Below are 18,092 nucleotides of genomic sequence, written 5' to 3'. Positions count from 1 at the left end.
TTTATCTGCATGAGTAGTTTATTTCACAAAGCCACTCATGTTATCGAAACAGACTTTCAACGTATTAGGTCGTGTTACGTACATGTAGTACGTGTTGAAGAGATGTTAAGTACAGAACAAAAATGGCCAGCCGGACACCAGTGGGATCCGAACCCACAACCTCCCGATTTCGCGTCGGTTGCTCTACCAATTGAGCTATGGTGGCCTAGGCCATCTTTGTTCTGTTGAAAGGATCTGAGCTACAGGTCTGGCACTGCTGCTAGCACACTGTAGAGTGCGTTTAAGTCGCCCGTTGTGGGGCATGTCAATGAATATTGAATTTTCACGACCGCATTGTAATCGAAACAGACTTTCAACGTATTAGGTCGTGTTACGTACATGTAGTACGTGTTGAAGAGATGTTAAGTACAGAACAAAAATGGCCAGCCGGACACCAAATGGCGGGAGACCGGATAGAAATGAATAGGACAGCAATAATCACATCTAATATGAATGGAATTTGTTTTAAATGACGATAGTAGATGGCAGAAGTGATTAAGAATAGGTTGTGGGTTCGGATCCCACTGGTGTCCGGCTGGCCATTTTTGTTCTGTACTTAACATCTCTTCAACACGTACTACATGTACGTAACACGACCTAATATGTTGAAAGTCTGTTTCGATTACAATGCGGTCGTGAAAATTCAATATTCATTGACATGCCCCACAACGGGCGACTTAAATGCACTCTACAGTGTGCTAGCAGCAGTGCCAGACCTGTAGCTCAGATCTTTTCAACAGAACAAAGATGGCCTAGGCCACTATAGCTCAATTGGTAGAGCAACCGATGTGAAATTGGGAGGTTGTGGGTTTGGATCCCACTGGTGTCCGGCTGGCCATTTTTGTTCTGTACTTGCCATCTCTTCAACATGTACTACATGTACCTAACACGACCTAATACGTCGAAAGTCTGTTTCGATTACAATGCGGTCGTGAAAATTCAATAACCACTCATGTTATATTAAATCTGTGCAATCCATGGGCGCAGTGATATTTTAACCTGTGCAACATTTGGACGTTGTGATTCACATCATATTCATGTTAATTTACTTTAAAGACTCAAGTTAACTACAAAACATCAACATCTCATGCTACAAGATGTATATACTTTTTATCTAATGGTTTTATCATGTCCCTACCATATTTTTAATGACTGAAGATGTCTCGAAAGTGGGACGAAATATGTATCATTATATTTTAATGTAGTCTTATTAATAATGACGATTTATGGTATTGTAAATGTGGAACATCTGATGTAAGGATTTCACAAGTTAACAATACAATCTACTACAGACTTTGAGAATATTTTCTCAAAAACCACTACAGTTAAAGTTTGGAATATCAATTTACCCTCAAAAGACAAAGACAAAAAGACAAAGTCACCTCTGTACAGGCCATGAAGGCCCTTGGAGGAGTGAAAGGTAAAGGCTTCTACCATTGTTAACCGTGGCACGTGATGGGGTAGAGTGGTTAGCTCTACGCCCGGCTGCCTTTGCCCCCAGGAATTAACCTGGTACTTATTTTTGGTGTAAGCTGAGTGAACCTCAGGGCCATATGCACCTCCGGAAGTGGAAATCTCGTTTCTTAAATTTTCCGACTTCCTGACGGGGATTCCAACCCACGTCCTTCCGGGCGAACCGAGCACGCCTTTACCGCCTTGGCCAGGCAGCCCCTTTTACCCTCAAAAGGGTGTATCAAAAGATGCTAAACATATGTACATTCATAAACAGAAAGAATGTCGAACCGTACAAAAGGGAAGGGAAGATAGCAAAGTCAGGCATGCAATGGGAGGAAGCTCCTGCATAATTACATTAATTCTGATTTTTTTTTTTTTTTAAAGAAAGTCCGTTAAACAACTTGAGGAAGCATTGGTTGAATAGGTGACAAACATTCACATGCACTATCCTACATCCAGTTACTTCTTACATTTCAAATCTTAATAGTCAAAAAGAGAATGAGAGCATCCTGCATTCGTAAACAGTTTGTAGTCACTGGAGCACATAAGCACGGTCAGTCTATCACAGAAGAAATTTCTGGCCAGAGAGAAGGAGTTACCCTCTAGGTGGCCTGACCTTCCCCCTCAGGGAGGGGAATGAAAACTTTTCATGATGATGATCACAGAAGTGTCAAGCCTGAAGGCCTGTGAGAAGCTAAGTCCCAAAACATAGTAAATGTTGCCTCTTTTTCTCACCAAATAACATGTAGAAGTCCGTAATGGCTGGGAAATAAAGCAGGCGTGTGAAACACGCGGTGCAGCCCTCCAAACCACACTGTAGTCAAAAGTGGGCTGATTGACTGGTGGGTTAGGTGGGACTTATATTGTACATTGTTCAGAAAAAAATAGTTGAAAGTGGTGTCTTCAATTTCTTCTAGAACAGGGAGTGATGTCAAGGGTGACATAGAGGCAGGCTGGTGATCAGCTGTAAAGTGACGGTGGAAGATAGCTGATGGGGAAGTGGCGAGATTGGAACAGAGGAAAACAGCGTGAATGCAGACAAGGTGAAGTTTTGTCTGGAATTTTTCTAGGTGAACTTTACAATACAGTGCACAACTTCTATGTTGGTCATTTTAGCTGCCCAAGGTATCTTTAGCATCCTTCAGTACGTCCACACTTCAAACACTTACAATCTCTTGCACATGGTCTCAGTTAATGTCCATGCCTCAACGCCATATAGTAGGATGCTGAAGATGTAGCACCAGAGTAGTCATGTTTCTAGTCTAATGGCAAGGTCACGGCTTGTCAAACGTTTTCTAAGTTTCCGAAAAGAAGTTCTGGCCTTCTCAATTCTGCAATGGATCTCAGGAGCAAGGTCCTAATCATCATTAATGTGAAATCCCACATATTTAAATGCTGCCTCTCTTGCGATCCGGTCTTTTCCTGCTTTGAGACTGCTCCGAATACCATCTTCTTTCCTAGTTACAACCATCCACTTGGTCTTCTTTACATTCAGCCTCAAGCCCATGGTGTTGCTGGCTTCAATGACAACATTAAGTAGTTCCTGTAGATCTTGGAAACTGGTTGCAAGTAGGACAGTGTCACTGGCATACCTGCTATTATTTATGATGACTCCGTTAACCACAACTCACTGAGTCTTTTCGCACAGAGCATCTTGAATAAACCTTTAATGAATAGATGTTGTAAACCACTGATGAAAGAATGCAGTCTTGGTGGACTCCTTTTCATAACTTACACTTCTTTCGAGACACAACCATCGACTCTTATACCAGCACTCTGGTTCCAATATACATTATTAACAATAAAGATTTTCTGTCTATCAAGCCCTAATTCTCGAAGAATGTTCATGAGCTTGTTATAGCAGACTGTAACAAAAGCGCCATACTTGCCATTAAAAAAAGAATATTAGATTTCCACCAACTGAAAAAAAAGTTGGCACAAGTTGCGATCCCAAATGCAAAAATGTTTTGGTTTGCATGTAAAAGTTTTACATGTACATTACAAAAATGTGCACAATATTTGCCATTGACAATTACACTGCACTTTACAATCATGTGTATGTTCAGTTACAAAGTTCAAAACATGGGTTGGTATGGATGGTAGCTCTTGACAAAAGATTAATAAATGGATGAACATTTCCACAGAGTGTAAAGTGCCACAAATAGAGTTGCTTATCACAGTAGGAGCACTTCACGAATGCCTGCATTAAGCAGTATTCCAAGACACACTGCTTTTGAACATCAAAAATACGTTCTGGCAGTGTTTTAAATCTCTGCGGTCAGAAGTCATATCTAGCTACAGTCCAGGAGTACCGAACAAAGTCTGTGAAGACTGGAGAACAGAACAGATTGTGTAGAATACACATCAGCAACGAAACTGAATTCTTATTACACTGAAACTGAATTCCTCGATGATGGTGTGAACTGATAGTTGTTAAGGATACAGTAATCCTCAATCTGCTTCGCCTGAATTGTCGGAAGAATAGCACACCAAGTGGCTGAATGTAAGGTGTGCACCCAGGAGGGATGGTCTTGACTGTATACACCATGTTTTGAGGTTAGATAGCATCAATATGAGTTCTGTCACAATATGTTCCGAGTGAATCAACCAGAAGAAGAGACTCCTTCACTGCAAATGGGAAGTAGACTTCTTGAAAGAATTGTATCAGGATTTGTTCATGATTAGGTTGGACTTCGAGGCAACTTGAATCAGATTTTGTGGTTTCAGCATGTGTTGCACCACTTGCACTCCAAACTGACCTATAGGTTCCTGGTAAATTACCAGCATCTTTGGAAACATGTATCCACTTTACAAGTCATTAATCTCATTTTTTGCTCCGTATTAACTACAGTGATCACATTCAATTGACAAAGTATACATTTATTGTTCACCTATTCAATACCTACAGTAGGTGAGTGAGTAGTGAGTGATGAGTGAAGTTCTTTCCATATACCACTTTGATCGACATTATAAATCTGTAAAGTTCCATTGTATTCATTAACGACATTACCTCACTGCAAAATTCATCACATATTCCAGGTTCTAGTGGTTACACATTTTGTTATTGCCTGTGTCTCTGTTTAAACCTTGCAACCCATCCATGGATAGATCCAGTGAATCGAGTCAGTCTATTTCTGGGGCCTTTTCCAAACCCCACGCATGAATATCCCTATAATATAAAACGAAAGCTGAAAGGTTTCCATATACTCAATATTTCTTCTTCTTCTTCTTCTTCTTCTTCTTCTTCTTCTTCTTCTTCTTCTGAGACCACATTGAATCACTTTTATCAACCCTTTGGTTTGTCGATTTCTTGGTAGGAACTGTCCGAGCCCTGCAGTCCTCCCAGTACTTCTTCATACGTGTTGACATTCTTGTGCAGAGAATATCCTAGTTGAGATTTTCTTCTTTGTAAGTATAACCTAAGGAAGCTTAAACTCTTTACTTGTCTGGCACCGAATATCAACAACACATGCTTGCTACATAAATTTTATCTATCTACAATTCATGTCTTGCCTTAACTTTAATAATTTTGACTGATGATGGTCTCTGGCAAAACCAAAACTAGTTTCATCAAACATACATAACTTTTTTAGATTACAATAAATAGTATTGAAAATGAAATGGCGTATGGCTTTTAGTGCTGGGAGTGTCCAATGACATGTTTGGCTCGCCAGGTGCATTTCTTTTGATTTGACATCCATAGGCGACCTGCGCATCGTGATGAGGATGAAATTATGATGAAGACGACACATACACCCAGTCCCTGTGCCAGCAAAATTAAACAATGATGGTTAACATTCCCGATCCTGCTGGGAATCGAACCCGGGACCCCTGTGACCAACGGCTAGCATGCTAACAATTTAGCCATGGAGCCGGACAATAAATAGTACTGAATAGGTGGAAACCTTTTAGCTTTTGTTTTATATTATATTGCTCTTCAATATGGAATAATATGAAATTTATTACCTACGAATATCCCCATCGTGAACATTAGCGCCTAGAACAGTTCTTGTCAACCTGAATTTTTCACCTACATAATCGTCGAGCACATGAATTTTTGAGCTCTGGCCCATCTCCCCTTTCTCTACAACATGACGTAAATATTGTAGATGATGTATGTATGTATGTATGTATGTATGTATGCATGTATAAATAAAACTAACCTTGGATCTACCAAAACACACAGCCAGACCCATATCCCCCAACCATGCGAGGGACTGTACACCTCCAGTGCCTGTTTGAGTCTGCAATAGGCTGCCATCCTGAAGTGACCAGATGTTAACAACTCCACTTGGACCTTTGAAGCAGCCTACAACAAAAACATATATGAGCTACACACAGTAATATCACCTTTCCTATTTGATCATGACTAAAAGAAAGGACAAATAAATAAACATAAACAAAATAGAAGAAAAGGCAAGATTTGTAATCAAGTAATTTATCAACAAGCTCAACTTAAACAGTGACTACGTGAAATATTATCTAAGGTGGTTTGCCACTTGAAGTGGTTGGAACCACAATGAATTGCAAGAAAGTGGCGGGAAACCATAGTTGAAGGCAAGATGCAGAGGAACAAGGGCTGAAATGGCAGCAGATCCAGCAGGAAGAATCCTACCTAGACAGATACAAGTGAGAAGCCCACTGCACCTGGGCAAAAGGAAATCATTAATGTTAAATTTTCTACATGGCTTTTTAAATATATATAATGGCTATGTTACTATGAGAATTCAAGCACATTTTCAGCATGTGAAATTATTGTTCAATAAAAAAGTGGGGAAAAGATGCACAGATAAGTAAAGACAACTGCAAAGTATTGATCAAAGAATGTTAGGCTCAGAGTGTGCTAGTATTTCAAAAGAACTGTTAAATGAGGTACACCTAAGGCTGCCAGACATCCTCCTTTTTCTGGGCATGTCCCCTTTTTAGGTCTGGGTTATTTTTTTTTTACTAAGTCCTCTAGTTTTTTCTCTTCTTAAAATGGCCTAACGTCAAATTTATATCCAAGAAATCAATAGTACTTGTGTTAAAAATATTAGAATATTGATAGTAAGAAGTATGAACTGATTTTAAACAGTTCATAGATGATCGAACGTTGGTATTATTATTTTCGGGTCTTTATAAGATCACAGCACTGAAAGAGAGATCATATTACGCGTATATAGGTATTCTCTATTTTGTGGAATAATCTCTTTGTTACAAAAATTAATTTGTGTATGTGTCTTTGCATGCTTCTTAAACAGTCTAAGCTTAGTAAGTTGTGTTTGTTGTTGTGTTAAGTGAATTTTTAAAACTTTCACTGTGTGGTAGATATGCCAAAATGAAAGTGTATATTCAATGAAGAACGAAAATCTAAATTTAAGTGCTTTAGGAATGGGAGGAATGAAAATGATGCAGAATGTTCAGTGTGCCTTCTGGGCATGTATATTTCTGTTGGATAATCACCATACAAAACCATGTGAACATGTTCAAACAAACTCTAACAAACACACAAAATAGCATTGAGGTGAATATTCAAGAAAAGTGACAATGTTTTTTTACTTCAAAAGACAATGATAAAAATAATGTTACTGTGTTTTATACTGCCGTACATTGGCACAGTTTCAAGACGATTGTAGTGAAATATATCTGTGGCAGCTGCATTCCTTGGCAAGTATTTTCCACACATATTGAAAAGGCGGACAAATCTCTTGTAGAAGTAATTCATTGTTTGGAGACTGTGCTTAAGACTCTTGGAGTTATTAGGAAAACAAAAAACGAAGGAAATAAATGGAAATCAAACATTTTCAGACAGTAAGTTTTTAAAATGTATGTAGCATGTATCAAATATTTAGAACTGTAGCTTAAACCTTTGGAAGAGTTTGGGTGTTTCATATGGATAAGGCTCACAGGAAGTTTGTTGCGGGATAATGTGGAAGCTTGCATAATATATCTTAATGAGAAGAATGTGTGTAGAGATGATGCCAAAGCCTTTGAGCAATTCTATAACTTGAAATGCAGATATCCCTTGCTGTATGAGATTAATTTGTTCTGAGTAAATATCGTGTAATATGAAAATGAGTGAAGTGAATGTACTGTATTATAATATGGGTTGGATAAAAGAGGGACTATTTCAAGGAAAAAATGTAAAGCCTATGAGTTTTAAAGTTTTTTATTCATGCCATTAGTACAGTGTGAAACTCTATGTATGTACCTAACCTTGAGTGATCTAGTCTGTAATTGTTTCGGTTGCAAAAATGTATATATCTATATATATAAAATACAATTTTATATAATTGAGGTAGGTAACTAGGATCTTGTAGATTCTTTAGAACAGTTGACGTAAAAAACAACTCTGAAGAGAAAAATGGATCACTAAGCTATTCACCGAGTTCCGTCGGCATTTGAAAGCACAGTGCCGGACAATGAATATGTTGATGATATATATGTTAATTCCCATAGGGAATCTGAAACATTTGTCCCGAATGAGCACACGAGGGCGAAACGCTGGCAACCAAGAATGAGTTAGCTGGAAAATTTATAATGTCCAATAACGGACCATTTATATTGAATTACAATGAATATGTTGCGCTGATCTTCAGGAGCTAGTAATCTGCTTCAATTAGAGACTCGTCTTCGACTTCTACACAATTCTGGGACTTCATATTTACTAAACTGTACTGTGACTTCGCGCTTGATAGTATATGCAGGCTGGCTCACTTAACTGTTCTCCGCTTCTCACAAACATTTTGAGACAGTGACGAACTTTGCGTGTGTTGTACTACTATTCAGAAGATTGCGCCTTAAGCGACTGACCTGCTACTTCTTCTAAATTTTACAATTTAAAACTGTGCAGTGCCTATCCCCTTTACCTTATATTGCTTCTTTAACTATTTTTGTTAGGGACTCATTCTTAATTTCTTATTTACCTATGCATTGTCTTTGCATTTTACTCGGCTGATGATGACCCAGACTGGGGTCGAAACTGGTACTGCTTCTGCTTATAATTAAATAGGAATGTAAAAATCACATTTCTTATTTACTTGTATTGAATAGGTTGAACTACGTTATTTGTTATTTCAATTTAATTGTGATACAGTTCAATACGCAACATCATGACATTTTTATCTTTATAGTGAGAACGCATATAATGAGGGATGGCTGTAATAATCTGTTACTAAAATTGAGAGGGAGGATTTCAGAAAATTGCCATTTTCATTTAAAATAAGTAAAACACTTAAAACAAAATAACAATGCATAATTTCATTCAGAGTGGCTTATAAGCTCAAACCCAAGATAACACATGGTGTAGTTCACTTGTGAAGTCATACCGTTTAACACCAGCCATATCCTCAAGTAAACTATCAATTAGTTATTGCAAGGTGATGGTAACTGTTGAATAAGTGTAATATCAACATTTTTAGTGAACATCGTGACTCTAAAAGCAGTACAATCGAAGACAACATTATTCAAAGATCGCATGAATGAGTTTCACAAACGACTGGAACAAGCAACCATGGCTGCAGGCAGGGCCGCCAACCCCACGGAACAATTGAACGCTCTGCACTCGAACTTCTGCAAATTTCAGGCATCTGTAAGTGCTGAGCTAGTATCCATTAAGCAAGAACTCTCAGCACTTCAGCTGAGAGCTAACAAACAAGATGAGATACTGGATGCTCAAGAGCAGTACTCCAGGAGGAGTTGTCGTCTTCTTCATGGTGTTAGTGAGGGTCCTAGTGAGGATACAGCTGCAAAAGTCTAAAACACTGTGAAGAAGAAACTAAACATAGAACTGATAATGGCCAACATTCATTGGTGTCACAGACATGGAGACCATAAGAGGACAGTGGCAGATGTAGTGGCTAATGCAGAAAGACCCATAATTAATTGTAAATTTGTTAGGTATCATGAGCACAAAACAGTGAGGCATGCTAAAAGGGCTCTAAAGGGTATTCAGTTGTTATTAACTGCCTTACTCAGACAAGCAAGGAGATGATACACAAAGCCAGGGAAGTGTGGGCAGGCAAGCTTGGTCACAAGATGGGTGTGTCATTTTAACAGACAGTGGATAAAAAAAATTACGTAAATACCTGGTGAACTACTTGGTGAACAAGATTCTGTTCTGCAAAGGGTTGGTGCAAAGATGATCAATCCACTACCGTATGGCTGTATTATCTTGTATTGATCTTAGGATAGGTTTATGTTATTTCAGTTAATTTTTATGCTGTGTGTGTGTGTTGAGTGCAAGGACAAGTTGGTGATTCATCTACAGACGTATGAAGGTAAGATGCATACCTTCTCTCCTGGCTAATGCTTTTATTACAGAGTTCTGTATGACCTCCCTCTAAGTGTGGCAATGACCTTCAGCTAGATAGCGGACCTGTTCCTTTCTGTTCCGCACCCTATCAGCACTTTCTCCCATCACTACCTACACTTTGTAACACGCTAGAGAAAGTATTCAAGACAAGACGTCATTCGATGAACTGCATTAATAAAAATTCACAGTCTGTCCCAGCCCAAACTGACAGGCTTAGAGTTCTACTTCAAGAAAGCAATGGGCATATTACTGGAGTGAGTGAAATTTGGTTGAGGAAGTCCATTCCTTGTAGATTGGTTGAGATAAATAGATATCATCTATGCAGGCATGACAGAGTTGACTGCAGAGGAGGATATCAGTTGTAAATTAGTTTACACCTCTATCCGCTCTGCTGAGCTGAGACCCAAGTTCATGTTTGCTGAGGCAATCATTTCCCCAGTAAAGGTATTAATTGGTGATATCTACAGGCCCCCGTGAGTAGGACATATGACTGACTTTGAAGACATTCTAAACCGACTATTACCAACTTATGAACATGTATTAATAATCAAGGACTTCAATACTGACATATTACAGCAGACACATGAAACAAAGCAACTGCTAAATATATTCTAGTCATGTAACATGACAGTACTACCACTTTCTAATTCTCTTTTTTTTTTTTACAATTGGCTTTACAAGTAATAGGTATATGATATGTTTAGCCCATATTGTCAACTTTGAACAGTTTAAAGATATTAACATTAAGAGTTCAACCTTTACAATATTCACAAAAGTTTTTATTCTTAATGCAAAGTTATAGGTACATGTTTTGTCCCCAAAGAGGGAAATAAGTAAGTATGTTAAAGGTGGAACTTTTAATATTAATATCTTTAAATTGGCTTTACATCACACCGACATAGATAAGTTCTTATGGCAACGATGGGATAGGAAAGGGATAGAAGCCGGAAGGAATTGGCCATGTCCATAATTAAGGTACAGCCCCAGCATTTGCTTGGTGTGAAAATGGGAAACCACAGAAAATCATCTTCAGGGCTGCAGACAGCAGGATTCGAACCCACTACCTCCCAAATGCAAGCTCACAAGTGTTACTACCACAGCCGACTAACAATACTATCGTAACCACCTCGTCATCTCATACCCTTCTTGATTTAATGGTTATGAATAATTCTCATAAATTTTTTTACACATGGACAGATTCCTATGCCATGCATTTCTAAGCATGACTTGATATCCCTGTCATGTTCTCTTAAAGTACCAAAATATAAAATGAAATATATCTTTCAGAGAAATTAAACATATAAATATGTGTGACTTTAGACTGGATACTTCCAATTCCACTAGGGAGAACATAATAAACATAGATGACACTGATATGAAACTACAAAAGTTCAAGTTCCTTTTACTTCATCTTCTCGACAAGCATGCTCCAAAATGTAGATTAAAGTATCTCGACCTCCCTCCACATGGCTAACTGATGATGTTAATGCAGAATGTCCCATTGAGATTCATTACATCGGCTGAATACATGAACCAATTTTCCTTATGTGCTTGAACAGTATCAGGCTCTGCACAACAAACATTAGAGTAGTAATCCTAAATAAGAAATTCTCTCGCTACCAACAGCTAGCCAATAAATTGAATGCAGGAAACACATGGCTTTGTTCCATGGCAATAGGGAAACATGAACAGTGAGTTATCCAAGTGCATTATTTGAATACTGTAAATGCACCTTCTTGGATGCACTTTGGAAATAGTTTTTTTCTTTTTTCATGGCATTTGAAAGGTTTAAACTGTGAATGAAGGTTAACTGCATGCACTAACGGGCCTTAGAACATTTTGTAACGCGGCAAGGGTTGGTACTTCTGAATTACGAATTGATGGTTAATTTGAAATCATGTAATTCGAAGTCCGATTTTTGAGTCCCAACGACTTTGAATTAACGAGGTTTTACTGTATTAGCTTTCATCTTTGTATGATCTGTTTTTCCTCTCATATACAAGAAGGGATGAGTCTGATAAATTGTGTGAGCAACTATGAGCATCTGAACAACAGTATTTTTTGATTGGCTGATTTCCTACATTTCGTATCACTCAACACGTTCAGTGCTGCCTGATGCATATGTGTATCACCTGGTTTCCACAATACATGCTGATAAAATGCATGAGCGTCATTCTAAGTGATCCAGTTTACAGAAGAAAACCTATCAGCTGTGGTTAAATTTGTAGGTGAATTAAGAAGGCAGTGAATGTGTTACTGCTCTTTGTTCGGAATAATCGTAAGCCTAGAAGCATGGACCTTCCTAGCTCTTATGTTATTGTTTAATGGAATGTTTAATTTTGCTTACATGAATGGTTCCAGTATATTAAACATCATCTAGTTTTTATGTGTACACAAGAACCTTGTTTATCTGGATTAAAAGGGACCAAAACTGATCCGATTATCGAAAATCCGGATAATCCCGGAAACACTAAAAAACAAATACAGTACATGTTATATAATCTATTAACACAAGTTGTACGCTAATACCTTTTTTCAATTGTACAAAAAATATCAGAACACTTTTCTTACAGTTATGACTATGTTTTATGCACTAAAATATTGTGCGAGTGTTTTTCTGTTAAACATTTGAAGAGCGTTTTGCGCACAGCCCGATCACAGAGACGCTTTACTAACAACAGTTCTGCCGCTGTGGTTTCAGTCAAGGATTTTCAATAGGTCTTCAGTTTGTCCAGCTGCACTGTTGTCTCTCCATGAGTCATTGTTTCTTCTGATGCAGTACTGGTTCCATCTTTGAAATTCGCCATCAGTGAATTAATAGTGCGTTGCATTCAGAAGAGCGTGGGTTCAAATCCCACCTCGGCTGCCTTGGTAATGGTTTTCCAGCGTTTCCCATTCTCAATTCCAGGTGAACGCTGGGATGGTACCATTGACAGATCATGGCCAAATTACTCCCAATTCCTGTCGTTAACTATCATTGGCAGAAAAGACATTCAAGGAGAGTAGATGCTGTAAAAGAAATACTGTAGAAGTAAAATTAAAATTTTTATTATTTTTGATCCGGATAAACCGGAGATACGGATTAACGAGGGCCAGATAAACGAGGTTCTTGTGTACATTATGTTTAATTTTCATTGTAAATGAAACCTGTAAAAGGGGTTCAGAATCATACTGTACGCGAGTAGAAAGAAGGTAGTTTGAAGGAACTGACATCCCAGTATGCTGACAAGACAGGTTCTTGTTTTTAAAATGTACTAGCTGACCAGAGGGAAGGATGGTAAGGAACACGTGATAGTTTTATCATGCGCAGATAGTGACGTAACAGAAAAGCTGCCTCTTTTAACAGCGAGAAAATTTGCAAAGCCGCAATGTTTTAAAAACAAGTAACAAAAACTCATGGATCAAAAAGAAGTTCTTTGAAAATTGGTTGAGAGGAACTGACACAAAAATGGGTACGAAGGGTAGGAAGATCCTCCTACTTGTGGGCAGAGATATGGTGCACCCTCCTGAAACATTAAAACTGAGAAATGTGACTAGAATTTTTCCACCCATATTGGACCAGTGAACTGCAACCACTAGATCTTGGGAACACACACTATTTTAACTTGCAATGTTGTGAAATGTTGGTGCACCAGAGCATCCACTGTGTAGCTATAGGAAAGAAGGATGCAATGAACATATACTTTCTTAAAAATACAGTAAGTGTATTCCAAAATTGTACACATGTGCAACATTTGAATCACTGCAATAGGGAATGCATTACATCATAGCTTTGAGGCAATGAGTGACACAATTAACTACATGCAACTGTTTTTGTGAAGTGGGATGATGATGGTGGTGATGATGATGATGGTGACAAAGAATGGAAGAGTTTGGGAGATTGGGCATTGTCTGAAGAAGACACAGACGACGACAGGAAAGTCGCTGCTATAGAACCTGTCACCATTAGCAAAACTGTTGGCGGTATTCTGCAGAAATTGGGCGAGGAAGATGTTAAAGATGATGGTGTGTTTTAATGAGGTTGTTAGTGTCCTAGAAACTATCAAATGTTTTGTGATGCATCACAATATATCTGGCATAATAATCTAAGAATTACCATGATTTGAGGGCATAGATTATGCAACAGGCAATAATAAATAGTACAATATAACCAGTTTTTTCTGTACAATGTGTGCTCCTAGTTTATATTCAGTCAAACAACAATGCATTACACTGTTTCTTTTTTTCCTTCTATTTTCCATATAATGTACTGCAGGCATACTTTCAGTTACAAGTGAATTTTTTTAAAGTTTTAAGTCCCTGAAAAAAGTATTAAAAAATTTTTAAGAATGAAACTAAGCATGCATCTTTACAGAGTATTGGAATCAGAAAGTACAATAATTAATGAGAAAACATTCATGAAAAGTTCTGACAGACAGACTGCTCTTTCATACATACCGATTTTAGTGTGTGTTTTTTATTTGTTTGTATCTTTTCTGACTTTTACGGAAAATGGGATATTAGGACAATCCTCTGTAGCGAGTAAATTTATCACTGTTATGAATTCTCATATACCATAGCTGATTCCTTCCAGAAGGTCTCGGGTTCGATTCCAGGCTGGGTCGGGGATTTTAACCTTCATTGGTTAATTCTAGTGGCCCGGGGACTGGGCGTTTGTGCTGTCCCCAACATGCCAGCAACTCACACACCACACATAACACTATCCCCCCTCTACAATAACACGCAGTTACCTATACATGGCAGATGCCGCCCAACCTCATCGGAGGGTCTGCCTTACAAGGGCTGCACTCGGCTAGAAATAGCCATACGAAATTATTATTATAGCTCCTCAACTGAGGTTGGCATCTTGAATGGCATCCAGCCATAAAAACATGCCAGATAATTCCATCTCACCTCATCCTCAACCCCATATCAGGAAACGTGATTAAGGGACAGACATACATAAATTAATTCTTATTCGAACAGACTTCTACTGAACTTGCCATCAAGTAGATGTTAGGATTTGCCTTGAGAAGCATACTGTACAATCCATTTCAATCAAATCAGACAAAAGCGGCATTACAACAAAGGTCCTATAGTCAGGTCATAATATATTCTAGAATCTCACCACTTTTCATGGTCAAAGTTCAAGTTCTAGGATTATTAGGTAAATTGCATCAACCAAAAACTACTTTGAACTGTTAAAATAGTAACTTTAATTCACCCTCTATGCCTCATAAGATAGTACTACAATCAGTGTGAAGGTTCAAGAACTAAAAAAAATTATTAATCTATTCAGTTCAAGTTTGTGGGTTACTGTAGTCACGTCCTAGTTCGTGAACCATGGGCAACGGCTGAGTGGCCTAGTAAGTGGTCCTGAGAGTTGGGATACCAGTTGCTATGGAATGGGAGTGGGCATCTCGGACATATTCTGAGTCGTGGCCCTCCTTGTGCAAAGGGGGCTAGGACTATACAATTCACCGGTGGTCCATAACCCGTTAGAGGAGAGATCCTCATTTGGACTATGTGCAAGTAGGGTAGCATCCTGCTTCACGAATTTACCAAGCTCAGAACATTTTAAGCTAGCCTTGGGCCTATGGGAGTAATGGAGTCACACTCCCATTTGACAGGCGAGGGACTCCTTGGAAACAACTTGGCGAACAAAATGGAATTCAATGGGGAGCTATCAATATTAATGGGGCTTATGGAAGAAAGAATGTAGAACTGGCTGAGTCAGCAAAGAAGATGCATCTGGATGTGGTAGGAGTAAGTGATATTCGGGTAAGGGGAGATAACGAGGAAGAGACAGGAGATTATAAAGTGTACTTGACCGGTGTTAGAAAGGGAAGGGCAGAATCTGGGGTAGGGTCTTTATCAGGAATACCATTGCATGCAACATAGTTTCTGTTAGGCACGTAAATGAGCGAATGATGTGGGTAGATTTGTCAGTTGGAGGAATTAGAACACGAATTGTGTCCGTGTATTCACCATGTGAGGGTGCAGATGAGGATGAACTGGTCAAGTTTTATGAAGCATTGAGTGACATCGTGGTCAGGGTCAACAGCAAGGATAGAATAGTGCTAATGGGAGATTTCAATGCGAGAGTTGGGAATAGAACTGAAGGATATGAAAGGGTGATTGGTAAATGTGGGGAAGATATGGAAGCTAATGGGAATGGGAAGCGTTTGCTGGACTTCTGTGCTAGTATGGGTTTAGCTGTTACGAATACATTCTTCAAGCATAAGGGTATTCACTGCTACACATGGGAGGCTAGGGGTACCAGATCCATAATAGACTATATCTTAACAGACTTTGAATTCAGGAAATCTGTTAGGAATGTACAAATTTTCCGTGGATTTTTCAATGATACAGACCACTATCTGATCTGTAGTGAGGCCTAGGGTAGAGAAAGTGAAATCTGTCTGCAAACGAATAAGGGTAGAAAATCTCCAGGACGAGGAAATTAGACAGAAGTACATGGATATGATTAGTGAGAAGTTTCGAACAGTAGACAGTAAGCAGGTTCAGGATATAGAAAGTGAATGGGTGGCATACAGGGATGCTGTAGTAGAAACAGCAAGGGAATGCCTAGGAACAAAGATGGGAAAAGGCGAACATCTTGGTGGAATGATGAAGTGAGAGCAGCTTGTAAACGTAAAAAGAAGGCTTATCAGAAATGGCTCCAAACAAGGGCCAAGGCAGGCAGGGATTTGTACACAGATGAAAGAAACAGAGTGAAACAAACCCAAACAATCCCCAAAAAAAGTCGTGGGAAGATTTTGGTAATAACCTAGATAGGCTAGGTTAAGCAGCAGGGAAACCTTTCTGGACAGTAATAAAGAATCTTAGGAAGGGAGGGAAAAAGGAAATAAACAGTGTTTTGAGTAATTCAGGTGAACTCATAATAGATCCCAGGGAATCACTGGAGAGGTGGAGGGAATATTTTGAACATCTTCTCAATGTAAAAGGAAATCATCATGGTGGTGTTGCGAATGGCCAAGGTCAAGGGGAGGAGGAAAATGATGATGGTGAAATTATGCTTGAGGAAGTGGAAAGGATGGTAAATAAACTCCATTGTCATAAGGCAGCAGGAATAGATGAAATTAGACCTGAAATGGTGAAGTATACTGGGAAGGCAGGCATGAAATGGCTTCATAGAGTAGTAAAATTAGCATGGAGTGTTGGTAAGGTACCTTCAGATTGGACAAAAGCAGTAATTGCACCTACCTATAACCAAGGGAACAGGAAGGATTGCAACAACTATCGAGGTATCTCATTGGTTAGTATACCAGGCAAAGTATTCACTGGCATCTTGGAAGGGAGGGTGCGATCAGTCGTTGAGAGGAAGTTGGATGAAAACCAGTGTGGTTTCAGACCACAGAGAGGCTGTCAGGATCAGATTTTCAGTATGCGCCAGGTAATTGAAAAATGCTACGAGAGAAATAGGCAGTTGTGTTTATGTTTCGTAGATCTAGAGAAAGCATATGACAGGGTACCGAGGGAAAAGATGTTTGCCATACTGGGAGACTATGGAATTAAAGGTAGATTATTAAAAGCAATCAAAGGCATTTATGTTGACAATTGGGCTTCAGTGAGAATTGATGGTAGAATGAGTTCTTGGTTCAGGATACTTACAGGGGTTAGACAAGGCTGTAATCTTTCACCTCTGCTGTTTGTAGTTTACATGGATCATCTGCTGAAATGTATAAAATGGCAGGGAGGGATTCAGTTAGGTGGAAATGTAGTAAGCAGTTTGGCCTATGCTGACAACTTGGTTTTAATGACAGATTGTGCCGAAAGCCTGCAGTCTAATATCTTGGAACTTGAAAATAGGTGCAATGAGTATGGTATGAAAATTAGCCTCATGAAGACTAAATTGATGTCAGTGGGTAAGAAATTCAACAGAATTGAATGTCGGATTGGTGATACAAAGCTAGAACAGGTCGATAATTTCAAGTATTTAGGTTGTGTGTTCTGCCAGGATGGTAATATACTGAGTGAGATTGAATCAAGTTGTCGTAAAGCTACTGCAGTGAGCTCGCAGTTGCGATCAGCAGTATTTTGTAAGAAGGAAGTCAGCTCCCAGACTAAACTATCTTTACATCGGTCTGTTTTCAAACCAACTTTGCTTTACGGGAGCGAAAGCTGGGTGGACTCAGGATATCTTATTCATAAGTTAGAAGTAACAGACATGAAAGGAGCAAGAATGATTGCTGGTACAAACAGGTGGGAACAATGGCAGGAGGGTGCTCGAAATGAGGAGATAAAGGCTAATTTAGGAATGAACTTGATGGATGAAGCTGTACACATAAACCGGCTTCGGTGG

At 38.9% G+C, this 18,092-nt stretch overlaps 1 protein-coding gene across 1 annotated transcript in view; it reads right to left on the bottom strand.

The window, feature by feature from the left end:
* LOC136858059 (probable E3 ubiquitin-protein ligase HERC1) overlaps positions 1–18,092 on the bottom strand; it is an 850,878-nt gene that overhangs the window by 215,301 nt on the left and 617,485 nt on the right. Inside the window, exon 55 of the mRNA XM_068225263.1 lies at positions 5,658–5,803. Within this exon, the coding sequence (XP_068081364.1) occupies positions 5,658–5,803 (146 nt within the window). The remainder of the gene's footprint in view (positions 1–5,657; positions 5,804–18,092) is intronic.

This window comes from Anabrus simplex, chromosome 1 (assembly GCF_040414725.1).
Source record: "Anabrus simplex isolate iqAnaSimp1 chromosome 1, ASM4041472v1, whole genome shotgun sequence".
Lineage (NCBI taxonomy): Eukaryota > Metazoa > Arthropoda > Insecta > Orthoptera > Tettigoniidae > Anabrus > Anabrus simplex.
This window is presented reverse-complemented; position numbering and strand designations above follow the sequence as displayed.